The sequence below is a fragment of the Phlebotomus papatasi genome, chromosome 3, assembly GCF_024763615.1.
Source record: "Phlebotomus papatasi isolate M1 chromosome 3, Ppap_2.1, whole genome shotgun sequence".
NCBI lineage: Eukaryota > Metazoa > Arthropoda > Insecta > Diptera > Psychodidae > Phlebotomus > Phlebotomus papatasi.
In genome coordinates this window covers 75,358,589-75,383,368 of record NC_077224.1, presented here as the reverse complement: position 1 = coordinate 75,383,368, position 24,780 = coordinate 75,358,589, and the positions used below count along the sequence as shown (strand labels likewise).

At 31.8% G+C, this 24,780-nt stretch overlaps 3 protein-coding genes across 4 annotated transcripts in view; 2 read left to right on the top strand and 1 right to left on the bottom strand.

Annotated features, from left to right (window-relative positions):
- LOC129805791 (G-protein coupled receptor Mth2-like) overlaps window positions 1–14,927 on the top strand; it is a 29,080-nt gene extending 14,153 nt beyond the window's left edge. The window contains exons 2-8 of the mRNA XM_055853943.1: window positions 6,007–6,185; window positions 10,027–10,158; window positions 10,228–10,348; window positions 10,478–10,531; window positions 10,606–10,630; window positions 13,964–14,145; window positions 14,220–14,927. Of these exons, the coding sequence (XP_055709918.1) occupies window positions 6,007–6,185; window positions 10,027–10,158; window positions 10,228–10,348; window positions 10,478–10,531; window positions 10,606–10,630; window positions 13,964–14,145; window positions 14,220–14,758 (1,232 nt within the window). The 3' untranslated portion in view covers window positions 14,759–14,927. The remainder of the gene's footprint in view (window positions 1–6,006; window positions 6,186–10,026; window positions 10,159–10,227; window positions 10,349–10,477; window positions 10,532–10,605; window positions 10,631–13,963; window positions 14,146–14,219) is intronic.
- Window positions 14,928–18,213: 3,286 nt separating this feature from the next.
- On the top strand, window positions 18,214–19,671 carry LOC129805790 (tetraspanin-7-like). The gene is made up of 2 exons (XM_055853942.1): window positions 18,214–18,496; window positions 18,565–19,671. The coding sequence occupies exons 1-2, from the start codon at window positions 18,419–18,421 to the stop codon at window positions 19,216–19,218; spliced, it is 732 nt and encodes a 243-aa protein (XP_055709917.1). The 5' UTR covers window positions 18,214–18,418; the 3' UTR covers window positions 19,219–19,671.
- A 53-nt stretch (window positions 19,672–19,724) lies between these two features.
- Window positions 19,725–24,780, bottom strand: part of LOC129805789 (schwannomin-interacting protein 1 homolog) — a 76,190-nt gene continuing 71,134 nt past the window's right edge. For both annotated transcript variants that reach the window (XM_055853941.1, XM_055853940.1), the window contains exon 10: window positions 19,725–20,926. In XM_055853941.1, the coding sequence (XP_055709916.1) occupies window positions 20,845–20,926 (82 nt within the window). In that variant the 3' untranslated portion in view covers window positions 19,725–20,844. The remainder of the gene's footprint in view (window positions 20,927–24,780) is intronic.

Sequence of the window (24,780 nt, the reverse complement as noted above, 5' to 3'; positions counted from 1 at the left end):
TGTATAATTGTGTAAATTTCGGTATAATATAACCAATTTTATATGGGCTTTAACTGAGGGTCTCTTCGGGAAATCAAAGGGGGGTTTGTGATTAATTCTGCTGAGGAATAAAGGGTTTAATTGTGGAAATTGAAGAGAGAAGAATTGGTGTTTCTTTGTAAGAGGGAATATTGAGAAGAATTGAAAGGTGAAAGAATCCGGAGTCGGGTGTTTGGGATTGATGGATATCGGGTAAGGATTGAGAAAAGTGCCATCAGAACTTCAAATTAAAAGCAGAAAATTCACCGGTAGCAGAATAATTCTTACACGTGAACTTCCGTTCCATGCAATTGATATCTGTCCGTTTGTAATTATTTGTTTTACCAAGCCACACCATTCACAAACGCAGCAGATTTTACCACATTGATGAAATAACACGGTGTTTATTTTTAATATTTATATTTAAACTTAAATACTATCAGCTGATTTTATTTGCAATAGCGACCAAGACAATTTTATCATGGCCATTTTATCATTAACTTTAATCCTTTTGGCACGTGCTAAATTACTTCTTGCCCATTTAATTTAATTACAGACAATTATTGATACTATCCTCATGCTTTTGTGATTTTTAAGCTAAAGGCCCAAAATGTAAATTAATATGACAAGACCAGTAATAAACATAATCGTAAGAATTCATTATTTCAAACTGTGAGGCCCAGTGAGAGAAACAAATTATAATGGATTTCATCCGGAGATGAAAATTAATTTCCCAAAAAATATCCTGAAAATTGCCATTAATCTAACAGTGTTTATAAATAGACGAGGAGAAAACATAATGTGCAAGAATATTTGAAGCACTAGAGCTATTGAGAAATCAGTCTTGGAAAAATCTTATTATTGAAGAATTAATCAAAATTATTTTTATAGGTATTAATATGTTCACAGAAGTTCAAAAGGCATTTCGAAACTTTGACTAATAACGATGAAAAAGCGTCGCTGCTTTGCGGAATGCTCGAACTCGTAAAATACTGTACCCCGAAAGTTGATCGCACTATCTGTGAAGATTCTGATTAATGAAATTGGTTATAGTTCGATTTCATGGCAAAAGAGTTCTAACTTGGTCATTTTTAAAGTTAAATAAATTTAATCAGTAACAACCAAAAATAGTCCTAAAATTACCGCTTTTATCAGTAAAAAATAGATTTTTTCCAAAAATTTATCAAACAAATTGTAACATTCTACAAAGTCCTTTAATATCGTAATACTTTTCTAATTTTTTGCTTACAACCGATTTTAGTCGACGCCGATGGCGACGTACTGTTCTTTTTTAAATATTGATAGTGTAGTTTGTAATGGAAGATGATAAATAACCATTAAAAAATTGGTCTAAAATCCTAGATTTATTACTTCATTTTCATTTCATCTGATGTTTCAATTTGTAGTTTCAAGATTTATCAAATGAGTCTACATATATTTGTCTCAATTGGTTAATAAACAAAATTTCTACAGCTTTTAAACGAGCGCACTTACCAAACCATTTGAAAAATGTTTCAAGGCCATTTTCGTTTAAGGACATAATGTGCACCTATAGGAATCCTAAATAACATTAAAGAAAAGAAACGCACTTTATTCTTTTACATCAACATTTAAAAAAAAAATCAAGGAACAATTTTGAAAGCTTAAGATTTTTACTTTCAGTTTCGACAAGCGTGGTGATTGAAATACATAGGGGAGACTGGGGTAAAAAGTCACAAATCGAAAAATTCAAAATTCAATATCTTCCAAGGTAAAAAAGATAGTGGCTCTAATGTTTTTCTATAGATAGCCTCCATAGACCTTTTTCAATGTCGCAAGTTTCTTAGAATTCGAACAATAAATTTAGAAAATAAAAAATCCAAAATTTTTAGCCCTATTTTTGAAATATTTTCCTTGCAGAAGATAACAATTATTACCTACTTATTTTCCAAAATTGATGCATTGGTGAATATTTTCTAAATAATTTGGATTATTTGAATACGAATCCGCTATCTATTTTAGAATTTCACAAAGGTTCTTTTCTCCAGAAATCTTTTTATTAAAAATGGCCACTTGGGGTAAAAAGTAACAAAAGGTATAGAGCAAAAAGTAACAAAAAGCGAAGCAATTTCTGATGTCTTACGGCGAAAAGAAACGTCATTATTATGTCTCGCCGCTTGTTGTTTGCATTGGTCAAACAATTTGCAGTCTTGTGTGTGTGTGTGTGTTTTTTTGTTCTAAAATAGCTTGAAAAGCGCTTTCCTCGTTTTCCCACTTTTCTTGCAGTTTTACAAAGGTGTAGATGAATAAATTCTCTTTGAAAATATGTCATCTAGGTATTTTTTTCAAATTTACGGAAGCCCGTAATAAAGCGAATCAAAATATGATAATACCCCATGTATGGTACTATTTGCCCCAGAATTTTTGAGAATGGTCTCAAAATTACCTTTTAGAAATCGGCTCGATAAACGTATTTCCTTACAAAATAGAGGAAAATTACTTTCACAAAGTTGTAGAGCGGTAAATTTCCTACAAAACTGCGCTAATTAGAAATTTTTGAAGCGCTCGAGTAGCTTGTAAAAAAATAAAATATCCGTTTTGTGACTTTTTGCCCCAGTCTCCCCTACTTTTTGAATTCCGAAGAGTCACGGGTCTGTATTTACTTTGTTGTGAGAGAAAACAAAGCAATAAAGCTCAGTATATTCTTGTTTCATTTCATTATTATAATTGCCCATCATAATCGCTGACTGAGTAACTCTTTTAACTATTTTTGAATGCTATATTTCATTAGTTTTCCCAACCTTATGAAAAAGTTGAGTTTGAAATTTCGAAATTGAGTTTGAATTCCTCGAACATCAGCGATATTTTGTCCAAATAGAATTTAATTTACCTTTAGAGGCCTAGTAGAAATTTCTTTAAAAAATGCCTTTTAAAGAAAATTACCCCTATCCTTGTGGGCAGGAACGTCCGATTTTTTTTAAAAGGCCATTTTTGACGAAAATTGCTTCTTGTGTGTAGACACCTAAGACACTATTGGAGAATCAAACTCTGTGAAAAGGTAGACTAATCGCTTTCGTATAGTCCTAAAAACATGTTTTCCTGGGCAATAAGGTGTGATGCGGGGAAGCGCAGTTTATTTTAATGATGCGAAGTTTAACTTCTTGGAAGGGGGGGTCTATCATTGAAATCCCCTAAGTCGCATTACCCAACCGTCCAGCCTTCTGATGTATTTTCGCTCAGATTATTATTAATGAGCAGACAGACTGAACTGACTTATAAACACTTTGATATAATATTTGGAAATTATTTTGATTTGAAGATGGATTGAAGATAAAGAGGGTTTACGTATTATGCTCTTCCTACAGGGTTCGAGCGATTAATTTATAATTTTAATCAATCATACTTATTAAAATGTACAGATCAGACGATCAGTGTCTGATATCACTAAATGATCGTTAAAATCGTTAAGGATCCTTTTGGTAGACCATTCATTATATAGATAAATAAAGAGTAAAGGGAAAAAATTAAGTTTTGATCAATAAAAAATTATTCTTTTCCAAAAATCGTAGTATCTAATTCAAAAAATTAGCATTTAAAATGATTTTAAGCAAAATATTTTAAAAAAGAAACTATTTCTTTTTGATAAAATTTGCTCGGATAATTGCAATGCTTTAATTTTTTTTTTAATTTGGTACTGACATAATTTGATTCTATTTTAAACAAAGTCAATTTTCTATAAAGTAAAGAACCGTCGTTATTAAACATAGATATCCTGGGTACGATTTTCACAACATATCTATGTTGCTAGAATAAGAATAGAAAGTATCTAATAATTTATAACAGACATATTTTATGAATCTAATAAATTTAGTAATGTTTCAGGAAACCCATGCCTAAATGCTTGTGTTCCTAACCTGATCAATCTGATAAATATGCATTAGAAAAATATCTCCAATGTAAGAAAAACTCAAAAGGAATGCTATAAGACATATTGATAAAATATAATAATGAATTGTATTTTGCATCTTATCAATATGTATATAGGGTAAATTAAGCAAATTCAAAACCTGCTCCAATTGGAAATTTTTCGCTACTCCAAATGGAAACATCATTGTTTTCATGATAAATACAGTACTCAATTACTATATTTATATATTTTCTATACCATAGTTTCATTATTTAGTTAGTTTTGCTCCAAATAAAGCGAAAATCCATTCACATTCACAAATTTTAATTCGTTAATTTTTCAGAAAAATTAAAAGTGTACCTTTTCACCATCGAATTCTTCATCGATCGACCATGTTTTCCAATGAAAAACACAATGAGGTGACTGTTGTTTATTCGTTTCATTTAACATTTATGTCATATTTCTGGCTAGTTTTAGTTAAATTAAGTGCTAATTTTTATTGTTAACGGTACGTGTAGTTCTCGAAGAAATAATTACCTATTTCGTGAACAAAAAGGGTTTTTCTGAAGTGTCTGCAAATACTTCAATAGGAAACCCCGGAAATATGATTTTTTTTGGAGAGATTTTCTTATTGTTTTAGATGGGAAAGGAGAGAAGATCAGGGATAAGAACAATTACTGCACTCAAGAGCAACTCAATAAGGTTTTGGAAGCCTTTCGTCGCGGTTTCATTTACACTGTTTGTCTCCAATTAGAAACTTTCCCTTGTCTCCATTTGAATTAATATGTTTCCAATAAAAGCATTTTACGGTTGCGTATTTTTCTTGTATTTAAGAAGTTTTCAAATTATATCTAAAGAATTTTCACTAAACAGTAACATTCTAGAAGAGTCAAGGAGCAAATTTATGTAATTCTCTTCAGAAAAAATATGAACTTAATGTGTTGAATCTTCTGTAAAAGTTAAAACGTCTGGAAATGGTTTTGAATTAGGACATTTACCCTAGCGCCACTTTTACAAGACTTTCAGTATAGAAATATTTCGGGATTGAATGTCATTTGAATGCATTGCATATTTCTAAAGGCTTTAGGGGTACAACATTGCTACGAATTGAATAAATATTAGTTGTTTAGTTTAAACGGCTTTATAGTTCATAAGAAGCATAACTACTCATTTGACGCTTTTCAAATCAGTATTCATCTACGCTCTTTATAGATAGTATTACTTTTGTTTTGATTGCACTTTATATTTTTGGACTAATGCTTCAAAAGTCTTATAAACAATAAGGTTGACTATTGAGATGGAAAGCTTACAAACATTTATTTAATATAATATTAGATCACATATTTAAAAATTCTTTCAAAAGATGTTTTCTAATAACTTTTAGAGGAAATGCGAATAGACTTCTTATTATAAAAATTTTCAATATTTTTTATGATGCAATTCATTCCATTAATAGATATCATTTACACTTTTTATTACTGCTAATTGAATTTTATTACTTTATTGAACTTTACAATTCAATTAATATAATGGTGGATATAAGGTTTCAGATTGCTTCTAAATAAATAAATATACAATAATATAAGACATCCTTACTCGTGTAAAATACAATGCATAGTTAGAAAATTATTTGCCTGTTTCATTTGTCAGCTTGTGTTAACACAACACTCAATTAAGATTAACAACGCTGAATTTATTGATATATATTCCGTGGAAAAAGTTATTAATTTTCCTAACATTTGGCCGAACACATTTTTTTGTGCCTTGGCGAAAAAGGCGGAAAATTTGACAAAGGGTCACAATCACAAGCCTTATCAATTTATTGATGCTTTCCTCTCACGCAGACTAATTGATAAAAATAGTGTTGTATTTTCCACCAAAAAAAAACATGATCACCTTCACATTTTCATGTGAAAACTCTCACATTTTTGCGACTCTTCTTCGGCGAAAAATCAATCAAGGCGGAAAAAGAGGGAATAACTCCAAATGATAAATTCAATTCCACCCACAAGTGTGTTATTACTCAGCAGTGTGAAGACTGAATGTAGCTAAAAATAGAATGTTCTTCTTAATTATTTAATGAGGTTTCTTGCATTATTCAGAATTCGGCATTCGGCATGGGCAGGAGTGTGAAAAGTACATCTTGGATGCAGCAAGTGATCCACGAGATAATCACTATTTCAATTCAAAGACTGGGCATGTGCACCTTGATAATTTGGATCCCATCCCGGAGAGTGGCTATTGCATGGACTTTGTTGAATTTGCACCTGATTTTATAGAGGTAACACAATCTATATCTAGAGTAACAATCTATTTTGCTTGATATTCGTTATAAATTGCAGCAGAGGTAAAAGAAGTTTATAGAAGAATATTTGTTTTTCGAAAATGCAAAGAGAAGTTTGTTCATCAATGATAGATTTATTTAGTAATAAATATTTATTTTGGCTTTAGTCTAAATTTTATAGCAAGTCTGCAGACTCAAATAAATGTTATTGAATAATTCCATTTACTTTAAAAATTAAAATTTGCTAAAGGAAAAAAATGAAAATGCTACTACATAAATGCTTTTTTGTGAAGTTTATTCTCTTAAATTTGAGAAGTTAAAAAAAATCAAGACAGAACGTGCGGAACATTATAAACTGTAGAATCTAGAAAATAACGCACAAATCTATTTACAAATGATTTAAAATTATATTTATTTTTACACACATTTCTAATAACTTAGTTTTATTAGTTTTTCAATATAGGGGAAAGTGTCTATGCTTGATACCTGGAAGCTTCGTAATGACTAAATTTTCTATGTTTCACAATATTATGTGACTCATCGCAACCACATTTTAAAAACTATGGGAAAGTGGCCAGTTTTCAAAATATGTTGCGGAGTCACGTTTATTGAGAAACAGGAAAAACTTAGTCATTACGAAGCTTTCAATGGTATCAAGCATGGGCACTTTCCCCTAGATTTTATAAGAGGAGTATCTAAGTGATGAATTTATAAATTAGATTATTTTAAAATTAAATTTGTTAAGACTTATTTTTAAAATGTCTTAGAACCCCTTAGCTGGTTGTTTTTTTTTATCAAAAACTGCTATATTAGGGAGCTATATGTACAAAAGGAGGCGTGGCCAAAATACTTTTTGAGAAGTGTTTTGCTAAATAGTTGAATACTAATTTGTTGCATATTAAGAATTAAATCACAAAGTTGCAGCTTTTTATAGGAAGAGCCTAAATACTTAGCCTTACATGGACGAAAAATTTGTATAGAAGAGGATAGAGTACTTTCACGCGAATATAAAATTAGTCAATTTGTTTTTTTTTTTAATTATAAATCCTAAGGGTGAAATTGAATATACTGAACAATGCGAAATTCCGAACAAACTAGTTTAACAGGTTCATAATATGATAATAATTTTTATCCTTTAGTTTTTATTGTTTTTTCTGTTTAAAAATTCTAGAATATTTTGAAGACTGATTTTTATGAAATTTAGAAAAATAAAACTTTAATTAATTAAATTATTTTAATAATTTATGTAATTTATGTAGGAATTAGGGGTTATATTTAAATGGAGTTCTCTGAACTCTAAATTAGTTTGTTCGGGCAAAATTAAAAATACGCAAAAAATGAAAAATGAGCTGCAAAATACCTAATTTTGGTCAGTAAAACCTTAAGTCTTTACAAAAATGGGTCTAATTTATATTATTAACATCTAAAATTGTTACAGATAGAATGAAAGGCCTTTTATGTCCTTTCTTGTTCTTTTGCCAGAATTTGTAGGCTGCGACTTTTTGGTCAGTAAAAAATAAAATTTGGTCAGTAAAAAATCAACCATGGTCAGTTAAAAATAAAATATGATCAGTAAAATATTAAATATGATCAGTAAAAAACTTAAAAAATCGGTAAAAAATTAAATTTGGTCAGTAAAAAGTCAAATTTGGTCAGTAAAAAATCAAATACGGTCAGTTAAAAATAAAATACGGTCAGTAAGAAATAAAATATGTTCAGTAAAAAATAAAGAATCTGGTCAGTAAAAAATCAAATTTTATCAGTGTATATTTTGGTCAGTAAAAAATCAAATTTGGTCAGTAAAAAAATAAAATTTGGTCAGTATAAAATAAAATTTGGTCAGTAAAAAATCAAATTCTGCCAGAGAAAAGTCAAATTTGGTCGGTAAAGTCAAATGGTCAGAACAAATCAAATTTGGTCAGTGAAAAATCAAAATTGATCAGTAAAAAATGAAATTTGATCGGTAAAATATAAAATGTGGTCAGTAAAAAATAAAGAACCTGGTCAGTAAAAAAGCAAATTTTCTGTGCTTCGGGAAGTTATCTGTAACCCCTTTTGTTGCAAAGGAAAATTTTCTGTGCTTTGAGAAGTTATCTCTATCGCCTGTTGAGGCAAAGGGAAATTTTCTGTGTTTTGGAAAGATATCAGTAGCACCTGTTGAGAGAAAGGGGAATTTTCTGTGCTTTGGAAAGTTATCAGTAGCACCTGTTTATTTTTTGTACAAAATTTAGGAAATACGAAATATGAAATACGAAATGGTAAAACACGAAATGTACTATATTTTACAATATACGCAATACGAAATGTGCAATATTTTTTATCTGGATACGTAAAGTTTTAACTTTTATTGATTTCCTTTTAGTTTTTTATTGACTAAATTATTATTCACTGATAATATTTAATTTCCCAAGAAGCAAAATAGCTGCCTTATAGAACCAAGTATTAGACAAGTCTTTTAGTGCACTTTTAAAAGACTTAAAGTGAAAATTTTCTATGGAAATTCCTATAGCAGCTCTTAAAATCCTTAAGAGTGCGCCACTTTACTTATAGTAACCTCAGTAATGGAAGCAAGAGCGTTATAAGTAAATAAAAAGATTTTTAGTTCTATAGTGCCTCACTTAGGGAATTCTACAAGACCATTTTAAGAAAAAATTGCTGCTTGGGTTTCCACTGATTAAATTTCAAATTTTACTGATTTAAAAAAAAATACTGACCAAATTTGACTTTTTACCGACCAAATTTGACTTTTCTCCGGCCGAATTTGATTTTTTACTGACCAAATTTTTATTTTATACTGACCAAATTTTATTTATTACTGACCAAATTTTATTTATTACTGACCGTATTTGATTTTTTACTCACCAAATTTGATTTTTTACTGATCAAATTTGACTTTTTACCGACCAAATTTTATTTTTTTACTGACCAAATTTAATTTTTTCCGATTTTTTAAAAGTTTTTTACTGACCATATTTAATTTTTATTGACCATATTTTATTTTTTACTGACCGAATTTGATTTTTTACTGACCAATTTGAATTTTTTTCTGACCAAAAAGATTTTGCCGAATTCAAACGATAATATCATACTGTTTTACATTTTTTATTACTGCTTAATTTTAACTATTTACTACTCATTTATATAGTACCGTTTGTGCGATATCTTACGTTGTTTAAAATTTCAAACGTTAATAAGGAGTAGAGTAGGGCAGATTCACGCATGCATGACCAATAGAAATTTAAAATTTTGGAATAATAAATTAATATTGCAAAATATGATGCACATTTTCAAATAGAGACATTATGTGAACTTAATTTATCTTGCTGATAGTGATAACGCCCTGAAAATCACTTCAGGTGTTGGAACCTGCCTCACCCTTCCTTACCTAAAATTTGCAACTTTATGAAATTTTCTAAAACCCCATAATCGAATTTAAGAAAAAAACTGTATTATAAATGTTGACCTACGTTCAAAGGTCTCTTCCGTCTCTTCCATTCTCATCCTTTCCTAAATATATGATATTAAGGATTATATTGCAATCTAACTTCACTCACTAATTTATAGCAAAAGTTATTGTTTGTGCTTATTTATATTAGTAAAATCTTATTCGTGATTCACTAGTTCATACAAGAATTGCATAATTCATGTGCTAATAATTAGCTTTATGATCGATATTTTCAAATGTTTAAAATGTATTGTGTTTTCTTATTCGTGCTAAGTGACATAGCAAATTATCAATTTTGTGAAAACATTTTCTGCTCAATTTTATACTGTAACATTTTATAACTTTCCTAATTATGCTTTAATAGCTTTAATTAATTTATTCTTCATTTCTCAGCTCAGGACGTTTCTTTGTTTTGAAACACCACCTGGACACAGCAAAGAACATTTTATGGTGTATGCTATTGGATTGAGTATTTCCTGCCTCTTCCTGGCCGCCACACTTCTTGTCTATGCTTGTTTGCCCAAGGTATAAGGAAATTAGATTTCTTCAGAGGAAATAAAAAGAAAATCTATCAGTAAAAAATTCCCATTTCAGCTGATGAATCTCCATGGAAAAACATTGGTGAGTCACGTCTTGAGCCTCCTAATTGCTTACGCAGGACTCTCCTACATCCAATTTGGCACGGACTTCCAGCCAAAATTCTGCCATACTGTGGGTGAGTGTCAAAGCATGAGATCAATGGACACTCGAGCTATTTTACCCTCACTATTTGGGGCTAGGCAAATATTTGCCCAAAAAAATAATAAACAATTTAGAGGATGATTGATTGAATTTAATTTTCCAGCCATGTTCATCTACTTCAGTTTCCTGGCCGCATTTTCCTGGCTTAATGTTATGTGTAAGTTTAAACGGAATTCTGTTGTTTAAAGTATCATTATTATTTTCCATTTTTCTCCTGTGGCTTGTTCTTAGGCTTCGACATTTGGTGGACTTTTGGGTGAGTGACAATTTTGAGTATATCTTGTATAAATCACTTGCTAGTTTCTGGATCTATATCTCATTTGAAATGCTAAACAGCTGCAGAATTTGACAAGATGTTGTGAGATAAAATTCCAAAAATACAAATAGAATTCAAAAATAAGCTACACATAATTTTGAAAGATTTTCTTAGATGATAAATTGGTTGTAAATTTTCTAAAAGATTAAACAGATGTGGTTTAAATATGACAATGATTTGGACACCTCCTTATGATTAAAAATATTAAAATTTTAAATGACATTGTACAAATGAGCTGTAAAAAGATAAAATTTGGTCAGCAAAATATTAACAAATTTGAAATTAATTTAGACCCAGTTACGTAAAGATTTATGTTTATCACTGATCAAAATTTTACATTTTACGGACCAATATTCAATATTTTACTAACCAAGTTTATTTTTTACTTAGCATAATAATTCTTTTAGTGCTCATTTTTTTGCCTTAAATCAACCTAAGTCCTTTTTGTTATATTATGTAACCTGAAGGGGAATTCTGTAACGTTCTGGCAATACCATATGACAAATTGGGTTTGATTCTTAGGAGAACTTTTTCGAAAATGCGATTCTGTAGCCGTGATATTGCCATTTCAGCTCACGTGGTATTGTCAGAAGTCACATATTTGAGATTTCTGGCAATTCAAATGACAATAAATTTAGTTAAACAAATCAACCAAGACGTACTGTATTTCCATAAAATAATCAAGTAAGGGGATTTCATTAAAATCAATGAATTGCATTTTCGAACTCATATGATATGACAAAAAAGCTCGAATGGCATTGTCAGGTTTTGAACTCACGCGTGACAATTTCACAAAAATTACAGAATTCCGATACTGGAGGGGAATTCTGTAACGTTCTGGAAATACCATATGACAAATTGGGTTTGATTCTTAGGAGAACTTTTTCGAAAATGCGATTCTGTAGCCGTGATATTGCCATTTCAGCTCACGTGGTATTGTCAGAAGTCACATATTTGAGATTTCTGGCAATTCAAATGACAATAAATTTAGTTAAACAAATCAACCAAGACGTACTGTATTTCCATAAAATAATCAAGTAAGGGGATTTCATTAAAATCAATGAATTGCATTTTCGAACTCATATGATATGACAAAAAAGCTCGAATGGCATTGTCAGGTTTTGAACTCACGCGTGACAATTTCACAAAAATTACAGAATTCCGATACTGGAGGGGAATTCTGTAACGTTCTGGAAATACCATATGACAAATTGGGTTTGATTCTTAGGAGAACTTTTTCGAAAATGCGATTCTGTAGCCGTGATATTGCCATTTCAGCTCACGTGGTATTGTCAGAAGTCACATATTTGAGATTTCTGGCAATTCAAATGACAATAAATTTAGTTAAACAAATCAACCAAGACGTACTGTATTTTCATAAAATCATCAAGTAAGGGGATTTCATTAAAATCAATGAATTGCATTTTCGAACTCATATGATATGACAAAAAAGCTCGAATGGCATTGTCAGGTTTTGAACTCACGCGTGACAATTTCACAAAAATTACAGAATTCCGATACTGGAGGGGAATTCTGTAACGTTCTGGAAATACCATATGACAAATTGGGTTTGATTCTTAGGAGAACTTTTTCGAAAATGCGATTCTGTAGCCGTGATATTGCCATTTCAGCTCACGTGGTATTGTCAGAAGTCACATATTTGAGATTTCTGGCAATTCAAATGACAATAAATTTAGTTAAACAAATCAACCAAGACGTACTGTATTTCCATAAAATAATCAAGTAAGGGGATTTCATTAAAATCAATGAATTGCATTTTCGAACTCATATGATATGACAAAAAAGCTCGAATGGCATTGTCAGGTTTTGAACTCACGCGTGACAATTTCACAAAAATTACAGAATTCCGATACTGGAGGGGAATTCTGTAACGTTCTGGAAATACCATATGACAAATTGGGTTTGATTCTTAGGAGAACTTTTTCGAAAATGCGATTCTGTAGCCGTGATATTGCCATTTCAGCTCACGTGGTATTGTCAGAAGTCACATATTTGAGATTTCTGGCAATTCAAATGACAATAAATTTAGTTAAACAAATCAACCAAGACGTACTGTATTTCCATAAAATAATCAAGTAAGGGGATTTCATTAAAATCAATGAATTGCATTTTCGAACTCATATGATATGACAAAAAAGCTCGAATGGCATTGTCAGGTTTTGAACTCACGCGTGACAATTTCACAAAAATTACAGAATTCCGATACTGGAGGGGAATTCTGTAACGTTCTGGAAATACCATATGACAAATTGGGTTTGATTCTTAGGAGAACTTTTTCGAAAATGCGATTCTGTAGCCGTGATATTGCCATTTCAGCTCACGTGGTATTGTCAGAAGTCACATATTTGAGATTTCTGGCAATTCAAATGACAATAAATTTAGTTAAACAAATCAACCAAGACGTACTGTATTTTCATAAAATCATCAAGTAAAGGGTTTTCATTAAAAATTCAATGAATTGCATTTTCGGCATTTTCGAACTCATATGATATGATAAAAAAAGCTCGAATGGCATTGTTAGGTTTCGAACTTACGCGTGACAATGCCACGAAAATTACAGAATTCCTCTACTTGAACATTAATTAATAAATTATTATTGTTATTAAGGGTTCATTCGTATTTTTTGATGATAATCTTTAATTCCAATGTATTTATGTCCTTAACACTAAACTCACCGACCGTTTTTGGTCGTTTTTCGGTCAAATGACAAACCTTGGTAGGGTAGAACACTCAACAAATTTGTCTTGGAAAAGAGCAGAAAATTAAAATTTAAACGTTAAAAACTATATTATATGCATATTTTAAGAAATTTATAAAGTTTGATAATGGCATTGTCCTGTTTAAATATGTCTTAATTTTAAACCGGTCAATGTGAACGGGTCTTGGTAGGTTTAGTGTTAAGTCTTTGAGATAAAACGTAGAAAATTTTAAAATAATTAAGTTCAAATGGACTTACAAACATTTTTTTTAAGTTTTCCTTCATTTGAATGATATCGAAGAATTAAAATTTTTTAAAACTCTTTTGCAATAAAAATTATAAGACCTCGTAAAATGCGAACGTCAGCTATTATCTCAGATTATTAAACATTTAATTTTAGGAACAAATATTTAATTAAATTTTCTAAACATTCTTTTTCTTAGAAGTAGTGTTAATATTTTATGGTTCTTTAGACTGAGCAAAAGAAGCTTTAAATTAAAAATTTTAAGTTAAGAGTTTAACAAACTATTAATCCTAATATTAATTTCATATAGAACTGTGAGGAATTCCCGTGGAATGAGGAAAACCCGAGATGCCTGGAGATTCACCTGTTACTCCTTATATGCTTGGGGAATTCCTCTTATTCTAACCCTTTTTACCTACGCCGTAGACACTTTTGAATGGTTCCCAGAGGAATATCGTCCAAGCATGGGCATCCGGTCCTGCTGGTTCTCTCGTAAGTATCTACTAAATTTTTAGCAAATATTTCCTGAGCAACTTCCAAAAATAAACAATTCTTTACTTTTCAAGAATCAAACGGTCTGGGGCACAGATTGTTCTTCCTGCTACCGGTGGGCATTCAAATAGTGGCCAATGTTGTTCTATTTGTCCTTACGGCAATCCACTGCAACAAGGTCAAGAGTGAGATCCATCGAATGCAGAAAAGTGATACAGAGAAGAAAAAGCGTTTCTTCGCAGACAAAGCTCGTCTTGCCATGAATGTGAAACTTTTCATCGTAATGGGCGTTTCTTGGTTTATGGAACTTCTAGCCACAATTTTCCGTGAACCAATTGAGATGTGGTACGTGTCGGATGCATTCAATGTTCTTCAGGGAGTATGTGTCTTTTTCATCTTCGTATTCAAGCGGAATGTTCTGCAAGCCATCAAGAGGCGACTGGGAATGGCTGCAAAGACAACCCGTGAGGCAACTGCTGCCACAACTAAAACAACACTTACGGGTTCAGCCCAGCATATCAGTTCAGATGCTACTTCACCAAAATACGGAAAGCTCAGCAAAAATTCCAGTAGTTCCTCTGTAACAATCTCCAATAACTGCCGCAAATTCTAAGCTCTTTGGCTAGGAGATTTTTTTTTCAAAACTACCACATTTAATGTACAAGCTTTTCTGTGTTTATCCATATTTTAGACAAGAAAGAAAGATTGTTGCAGCGAGATATAAGGCAGTATTGAGGAAATGAAAATGGTAAATAAAAGACGTGTTATCTTTATATGGAAAATGTTGGGCTAATTTTGGAGTCGGTCAATGAGAAACAGGAAAAGAATAATTCCAAAGTTTCCAGAATATTTTTTCGGATTTTAACTGATAAAAAACCTAAGGAATTATGGTGGAGGTTTCTTGCATAGCTTATCCGCGGAGTCTCTCTTCATGGATGCGCTGAATATAACCATATCATCGAAATTGTTATCTCTACACGAAATCTAAACCATAATGAGCCCAAACAGAAGTAGACTTTGATTCTCCAATAGTGTCTTGGATGAAAGGTAAATGGAACTCTATTTGCACAAAAAGTCGTTGAAGTTCGAAGAATTTAAATTCAATTTCGAATTTTCATGCTAAATTTTCGAACAAGGTGGGGGAAATTTATCAAATATCGCACTAAAAAGCTGGCAAAAGAGTTACTCAGTGATTATGGAGTGATTAAATAATGGGATAAGAACAGTAAGTCTCGTTGTTCTGTTTTTTTCCTCACAACAATGTGAAGACCGACACATTTTGACATTTGAGAACTTCGAAATTCGAACAGGATGTACACCAGCTACCTTGCAAAATTATCAAGAAGTAAGAAAGTCTCTTTTTTGGATCTTCACATAGATTTTCGAATTTCTCAAGATCTACTTCTGTACGGAAAGAATCAGTAATTTGCTATACAGCCAGGTAAGTAAGTCAAGTAAGTCTTGTGTTTGAACAAACTCTACATGATGTTTACGAAAAAAGTTTCAGTTAGAGCCTTAATGGGCCACAATATATGAAACTTCATTCTCTGTTTAAATTCACTGGGAAATTCGAGCGTTCATGAATGGATTTTCTACAAGAGTTCCGAAGATCGATTTCGAAAGCCAAATAAAATAAGTTTTTACTACACGTTTCATTAATTCGCGTAGTGGCTGAAGTTCGAATTTCGAATTACCCAAGGGGGAGATATTAGAGTCGGAAGTGGTGTACAGCTGAAAATTAAGTGCTTGGAAGTCTTTGGAAGTGGAAGTATCCGAAAATAAAGTCTTCTCTGTCTAATTCCGAATTTTGCAGACTATACCCTACTTTTAGCACAGATTTTTAATTCGAGCGGCAGTATAATTTGAAAAAAAAGTTTGTTGACATTTTACAAGTTCGGTTATGATAATGAAATCACGCTGGACAACGGGCTTGAACCTTCGGAGATTGTACGGAGATGTAGGGAAGCATGAAAGAGCTTGTCTTGACATTATCGGCCTCTAGGACAGGTTCGAAGTACACCCTGATCTGTGGCCAGGCCATTATAAGCCAATATTGAGAAAAGAATTGACTGGGTTGTCGGTTTTGATGAGATTAGATACTAAATTCTTGCTCATATTGATGATATAAAAATTGAGAAATCCAATTTTTTGATTTTGGTGGTTGCGGTATATGCTGGTCTGAACTTAAAATAACGAAAAAGAGTTGTTTAAGGGCTGGATTTGTTGATACCCAACTGCGAAAAACCTTACGCCAATCTGATGGATCGGTTAAACGTTGCAATATCAAGGTTAGAACGTTTAGCTGGAGCGTCGAAAGACAGGTGTGTGATTTCAGATTGATGAACGATAGGCAAATTAGTAATATTAGAGCCCAATGCTAGAATAAGACTGTTCATTAAACCAACAGCTTCTTCCAAGAAGTAAATCTAACTCAGCGCACAAGAAAGAATAAAATCTAAAGTACAAGATATGTACTACGCAGTGATAGCGATTGCCCTCCTGATAGATATGTTGCGATAAAGAATTTTTCTGGATCGATTTGTGACAAATGTTGAGAAATGATCTAATACAACAACAGCGGAAAAGGTCTTGGAAAAAATAGGCAGTGTTGATGCAAATTTTATGGAATTCCAGGGAAATTATTTGGGCTACTCCCATTCCCATGCCATCAAATAAGCACTGTGATTCATTAATTAGATTCAATGGGTTTATTTAATGAAAAACGTCCAATTTTGGACGAAAGAAAGAGCATAATCCTGCTAGATAACAACACTAAATCATGCGTCGAACAATAGACCAATGGAAAATTCTCCAAAACCTAAAATATTTTTCAGGTATTGACTCTTCAGACTATCATTTGCTTCAATCTCAATAAAATAATTTGCGGTATGCAAAAATATGGACCCCTTGAAAGCTGTCTAAAACCAGAAAAACTCTCCAAGACAGTTTCAAAAAGTTAGAAACAACAATACATTTTTTTTTAGAGACTCTCTTTTCCAAAAGTAGTTCCACTAATGTCTTAGAAAATCCATAGAAAGAAATTCTGTTGATCGTAAAACACAGATAATAATAAAATATCGTTTTCTTAATTAGATTTTTCATAATTACTAAATAAGTTATTGATTCCTAAGTATGAGAAGTGCATGAAAGTGCAAGAAGTGCTGGAAGTATTGCACCATTTTCGGGAGTTTTCTGAAATACTGGAAGTGTAAAGGGCTCTTCCATACAAATTGCGGAAGTGTCTAGAAGTGGTGTACACATTTACCCTCTAATATCTCCCCCTTGGAATTATCTCATCTTCATTTTTTCGAAGCTCATAATATTTCGGTTTCACTTTTTATTTCTTTCATAATCATATAATGTGGCTTCTTAAAAGCCATGATACCTAATTCCTGAGCTCTGTCAATGAACGTGTGTAAGAATATATTCACCTAGCAACAACCCTCATCTAGGATAGAAGTTTATTATAGTTTTTTTTTTTAATTTTATAATAGACTCTATGTTAGATTTAAACATCTATGAAAACCGATAAAATATATTATCGCATTGATCTACGATTAATTTAATTATGAAAACCTTATAAAAGCTATATCGACTATATCCAATAAATTATAGATAACTCTTGAGAGAAATCCGGAAAAGTTAAAATAACATTCCGAAAATGTTTATGTTACCCTGCAGTATTGATCCGGAATCGGTGTAGATATTATGCTTTTTAGGTGTATTAGGGGTTAAAGTTACACTTTTTCCTGTTAATTTTACCCTTAAAATGGTGTAAAATTAACATTAAAAAATGTTGATATACTTTTACACCTAAAAAGTGTTAAATTTATGAGGAAAAAAGTTAATCGCACGTCAGTTTTTTTCTCAATGAAGGATTATAAAGAAAAATTCAGTCTCAATAGGCACCCTGTGCATTTCACCAATCACGAAACGTGAGTGAAACGCGAATGAAACATTTTTTGAATTATTCATCATGAAATTCCGTTGAAACTCTTCCAGTGGAAGGTCTTTCTTTCATTTCATTGTTAAATTGAGAGCGTAAAAGGACGAAATTACCCTCCTCTCGAGTTATCGATCCATTCCAGTGTGCGCAGAAAACTGAGGCTTGTTGCTCCTTTTCCTGTCTTCACACTTCCGTGACGGACCAACTGGGCGAGTCCTTCTGGGGAGACCCAACTGTCCTTCTTTGGGCTCCAGCAACTTGTAACTCTGAACAGGAATTGACGACTGATTTGTGGATAGTGCATTAGTGAGTGGTGGGAAAAAAAAGATGAGCAAGCATTTTCAAACAGTGGCCACGATGGCATGCATGAAATCCCTTCTTATGATATTCAACTTGGCATTTTGGGTAAGTTCTCGGTCGCTCATGAGGTTCAGGGACTCTGTGAATATTCTTAACTTTATTTTGTATTTTAGGCTTCCGGACTGGCGATTCTTTGCGCAGGAATATGGATGCAGGTGGAATTGCATAGATACTTGGAATTGAATGCTAACTTCTCCAACACGGGGCCGTATGTTCTTGTTGGAACTGGAGCCCTGATCCTTCTTATTTCATCCCTTGCTTGTTGCTGCACCGTAAAGGGCCAGCCTAGTCTTCTCTATCTCTATGGAGCTTTCCTGGCCGTTGTGTTTGTCATCGAACTCTCCCTGGCCAGCTCAATCTACGCCTACAAAGACAACCTAGCCGATGGATTCGACCGTGGTCTCAATCAGAGCATGACACGCTACGGATTGCCGGGAACAGAGGAAAAGACTGGGGATTTCGACACGATTCAGGCCCGTATGCAATGCTGTGGAATTCACAGCTATGAAGACTGGTACAATCTCAATCCGACCAGACCCGTCCCACGATCTTGCTGTCGAGAAGTCAATAGTCGATGCGATACCCAAGATGAAACTCTTATCTGGACTCAGGGATGCTTCCAGAAGGTCGTTGACTTCCTCACAACCAATATGAAAGTGATTGCAGGTGCAGCTGCAGGTGTAACACTCTTTCCACTTCTGGGAACAGTTCTATCCTGCATTCTTGCTGCCAATATCAACAAAACCAAGTACGAACAGATGGCCTAAGTCTCCGAGATATGGATCAAAATATTAAAAAAAAGATGTGACTGACGTTGAACGGGCAAAATAAATTAAGTTTTTTCTTTCTTGAAGAATTCACTCGAAATTCTCTCGTATGTTATGGACTTTTGCTCTGAATTCATCCTCTAAATGTGATAAAAATCTTATTTCTCCTCTAGAGTCAATGCAAGATAGATGAAAATTTAATCGATCAGAACAAAATATTCAAAAAAATCAAATTACTACATTATTAAATTATCTTAGCATTTTGGAACAATTAAAAAAAACTAGTGAGCTACAATGTATTGATATTTTGAAACATATTACAAAAAAAAAAAAAACAATTAAAGGACTTTAAAAAACTATATTTGACAAAATTATTAACTTATATTTAAAATTGAATGTCTGTATGTATGTCACGATATTGAATGTTGCACCAAATAAAATCAATAAAAGAAACTTAATTATTTTATTGAACAAAGGTCAGTAACTTTAAGAATTTCATAAGCATATTTTTTATTTTCAATTTTTCTTTATTTCTTCTTTCACTGAATTTTTTATTCAACATGATTGTGATTAAGAATACTCCACACTAAATTCTCAATTTCTCTTCAGGAAAAAAGGTTTTGTCAGTGATATTCTCCTTCACTTATTACCTCATTTTTTAAATTACAATAGAGGAATTATTTGTTTTTTTAACTTTACTTTCCCCTTTTCGAAAAATATCAGTTTTCACTGGATCTTTTTTTTCCAATAGTTCTCACTGAAAAAGCTAAAATGGGTTTATCGACAAAACTTCGCATACAAAAAGCATAAGAATTTAAGGCAAATGTTGTATTTTTTTCAATTTTTCAACCGATTTTTGAGAAGTCTTTTTTTGTTTGGAATATTTTGTCAGGCTAAAAATGCAGAGTGTCAAATGAAAAGATGCTGAAATATTTAGCGCAAAGTTCTAAAAATTTACAAAATGGCACCAATTCTTTTGCAATCATCCTAATCTACCCAATCCCATCCACCGACTGTTCTATCTAAAACCCGCCTAAAAAATAAATGACTCTCAACAAAACTAACATCACTAAGGGGTAGAAAAATATACATGCTGTGATGCATCTTGATAAGGTTCATTTCCACTTGTTCCTTCTTTCTTTTGTTGTTCAAGATTGAGAAAAAACTAATTAAGTAGTACACTGATTGCTACACAAATACTAAAAGTCCCTCCACTGTACACTACAACTCTCATCAGTGAAGGGGTTTTTGCAATAAATACTTTTTGATATATGTATCTTGTTTTTTTTTATTCTTCATTTTAATATGAAAGAGATTAAATATTCCATTATGTACAGTATTATTACTTGTTTATCTGACTTTTTTTTTGTAACTTGAGGGAAAAATTCTTACGTATCTGAAGCAAAAAGCTTGATTCATTCCATATCATTGGGGGAAATAGTTTTTCATTTCATCTTTACGGAAATCCTTTCTCATAAATATCATCAGTGTGGAAAGTTTGAGAGAGAGAGAGTTAATAGAGTAATTTTATCTAATATTACACTTGTTTGACTAGTGTGATAACACAAATTGTTATTGTTGTTTTGGTGTTTCTCCGTTCAATCGCATTCACAGAAAAATCAGAATTTAGTGAGATAGACTCTGAGAGCTCTTGAGGATTTTCTTCGTCTGAGGACGTGGATCGAGACTGTATGTTTCTTTGGCGCCACTGAAAAAAAAAAGATAAAAGAAACCCTGATAAATTCTCATTCGGTAAATATTGGCATTCCTGCAATAGTTTGGAACTTTCAGCAAATTCTCCATCAAAGGACATCTGCTCAACTTTCGCCTCAATACAGGTTGTGCAGAGCAGTGATATTAAATTACTCTGTTAAATTACGACGTTACCCAATATTATACACTGAGGAAAAAAAGAGGGTGCGATTAACTTTTTTCCTAGTAATTTTAACACTTTTTAGGTGTAAAAATATATCAACATTTTTTAATGTTAATTTTACACCTTTTTAAGGGTAAAATCAACATGAAAAAGGGTAACTTTAACCCCTAATACACCTAAAAAGCATAATATTTACACCGATTTCGGAACAATACTTCAGGGTAAAATAAACATTTCCGGAATGTTATTTTAACTTTTTCGGATTTCTCTCAGTGTACTTCAATACAGGAATAAATTATTTTTGTGAAACATTTTATTTATTCTCTTTAAAACTATTAATAATTCTCTAATCATAGAGAATAAGTTGTGAAAATCAAGAAAAGATCAGTCTTCCCGCCCATTTACTGCTGCGAATTAAACCCATTCATGTCGAAAAAGGCCTCCAGATTAGTTAGGATTTTTCTTTTCGAATACTGTATCAGACGTAGTTGTATATTCTCTTCAGTTTCTTCCGGTGTTCGTCAGAGGATTCTCTTCTTCTCAAACCAAAAAGACTAAATTTTACTCCAAAGCTTTCAACCCTCGGAGGAAGACCCATACCGAGGGTTGAAAACTTTGGAGTAAAATTTAGTCTTTTCAGTTTGAGAAGAAGACAATCCTCTGACGAACACCGGAAGAAACTGAAGAGAATAAGAATTTTTTAATCAGTTTATAAATACGCTTTCTAATTTTCCTTTTTAACCCCAAACCTTGAAGAGTTCTTAAAAGGAATAATTTTGTCTATAACAACACGGCAAACAGTCCAGACGTTTATCCCTGTAAGGATGAAAGGGTAAAAATTGGGATCGGAACAAATCTTTGTTTCTGCCTTTTTACACCAAAAAATAAATTTAGCAACAGGAAAAATTTAATTTTTGGTTGACCGGTGACCAAATCGTTCTTAAAGCGTTAAGTCTTCTTAGACATATTTAATCGTTTTGGAACCATTGAATTACCATTGACCCGAAAATAAAAAATATTTTTTCACTACTTTGTAGATAAAATTACTTAAAATAAAGAAAATGTTTTGGGTTTATAGGGTAAATTATTAAGCTAATTCAAAACATGCTTCAAATGGACATTTTTCGCTACTCCAAATGGAAACGTCACTTTTACCCATGATAAATACAGTAATAAATTATTATTTATATGTTTTCTTTACCACAGTTTTATTATTTAGTTAATTTTGCTCCAAATAAAGCGAAAACCCATTCATATTCACAAATTTTAATTTGTTAATTTCTCAGAAAAATTGAAAGTGTACTTTTCACCATCCAATTTTTCGATGTTTTCCAATGAAAAACACAATAAGGTGAATGTTTATTCGTTTTTCTTTCAACATATATTTCATATTTCTGGCTAAATTTAGTTAAATTAAGTGTTAATCTTTATTGTTAACGGTACGTGAAGTTTTCAAATGAAATAATTACCAATTTTGTGCACAAAAAGTGTTTTTCTGAAGTGTCTGCAAGGACTTTAATAGGAAACACCAGGGTATGAATTCTAAGATTCGTGAGGTACTCATATGAGAAATTCACGGCTCTGAGATCACCTTTAGTAAGCGTTTTGTGAAGCTTTCCTTAAAAGTATACCGTGCTTCCTTAGGTGCTATAAGAGTTTTACATGACAATTTACATGAAAAACTCTTACTTAACTTTCTTTCTCACGTGAAAAACTCATGAATCTCAGAATTCATACCCAGAGTTATGATATTTTTGGAGAGATTTTCTTATTGCTTCAGATGAGAAAAGAGAAAGACCAGGAATAAGAACAAATCTTGCACTCAAGAGCAACTCAACAAGGCTTTGTAAGCTTTTCGTCGCGGTTTATACTTTCACTTTGTTTGTCTCCAATTAGAAAACTTTCCTTGTTTCCATTTGGATTATTTTTTTTCCAATAGCAGCGCTTTGCATTCGGGTATTTTTCTTGTATTTAAGAAGTTTTCAAATTATATTTAAAGAATTTTCATTCATCAGTAGCTTTCTAGTAGAGTCAATGAGCAAATCTATGCATTTTTCTTTAGAAAAAAATTGAACTCATAGTGTTTAATCTTTTTTGTCAAAGTTAAAGCGTCTGGAAATAGTTCTGAATTAGGACATTCTTCCTGGGTCACCGAGATTTATGAGTATTTTAAATACTCATAAATCATATAATACATTAAAAAGTTCATAAAGTTTTGTTATGTTTTTTATTGTTGTAATAAACATTATTGTTTATAACATGATCTCTTGACGAGAAGTTTATGCTCTTTTACAAACATTTGTTTATAGATCTTCGTTTATTTAGCAAAACTTTACGAACAAATGACAAATTTCTACAAACAATTGTTTGTGTGTTTACGAATATTTACGAACAAATGTTTGTAAAAAGAACAGAAAATGGTCGTCAAGTGATAATGTTACGAACAATGTTTGTGAAAAAAAGTATTAACTTTTACAAAACGTTTTAGTGGGTTATACGATTTACGAGCCTTTCATGAATTCCCAGTAGTAATTCACAAATATTTACGAACAGTATTACGAAATACTTTTTTTCTGTGCAGTTAATGATAAGTGCATATGGTTAAATTGTCAATCTATGCTTCCTTTTTTTTTACTTAATATCACGATTTAAATAAATAACACACAGAAAAAATATTTTGTAAAAATGTTCGTAAATATTTGTGAATTCCTATGGGGGAGTTACGAAATGCTCGTGAAACGTATAACCCACAAACATGTTCGTAAAAGTTTGTACTTTTTCACAAACATTGTTCGTAACATGATCATTTGACGAACATTTTTTGTACTTTTACAAACATTTGTTCGTAAATGTTCGTAAACACACAAAAAATGTTCGTAAAATTTTGTCATTTGTTCGTAAATGTTTGCTTTCCTATCGAACATTTTACGAACATTTACGAACAAATGACAAAATTTTACGATAATTTTTTTGTGTGTTTACGAACATTTACGAACAAATGTTTGTAAAAGTACAAAAAATGCTCATCAAGTGATGATGCTACGAACATTGTTTGTGAAAAAAGTACAAACTTTTATGAACTTGTTTGTGGGTTATACGATTCACGAGAATTTTGTAACTCCCCCATAGGAATTCACAAACATTTACGAACATTTTTACAAAATATTTTTTTCTGATTGAATTATTCTAATTTTTGGTTATATGGAAAAATGCATCGTGACTTTATTTTAACTTCAATCCTAATTTATAAATTTAACTAAGAATCCAAATTTAGTTAGATTTTACATTATCAGACAGAGAAGTAGTTCATTCGAAATTTTTCGGGATTATTCTCAAAATAGTTTTTGCGTGACGATTCGCACAAGTCCACAGAATCTGCCTCGGGATTATTTACGTTTCAGTTTGTAAAGCTTTTCTAATCTCACTTTAAAACAAATTATTTTACAAGCTGGAGATGCGGTTATGGTGTTCAAATTACATAGAAGAAGCGGAGAGGTGTATATGATATGACAATATATTTTTAACGTTATCCGAAAAATTTAAATTCAGCTAATTGTCTATTTTAAGTGAGATTTTTTTCATATAATTTTCCGGAATATATAATTTGTTAACTCGATTCTTAAAAAAATTAAAATAGCACATTCTCCGTTCGGACTGTCCATCGGACTGTCCAGAGAAAAAGTTCT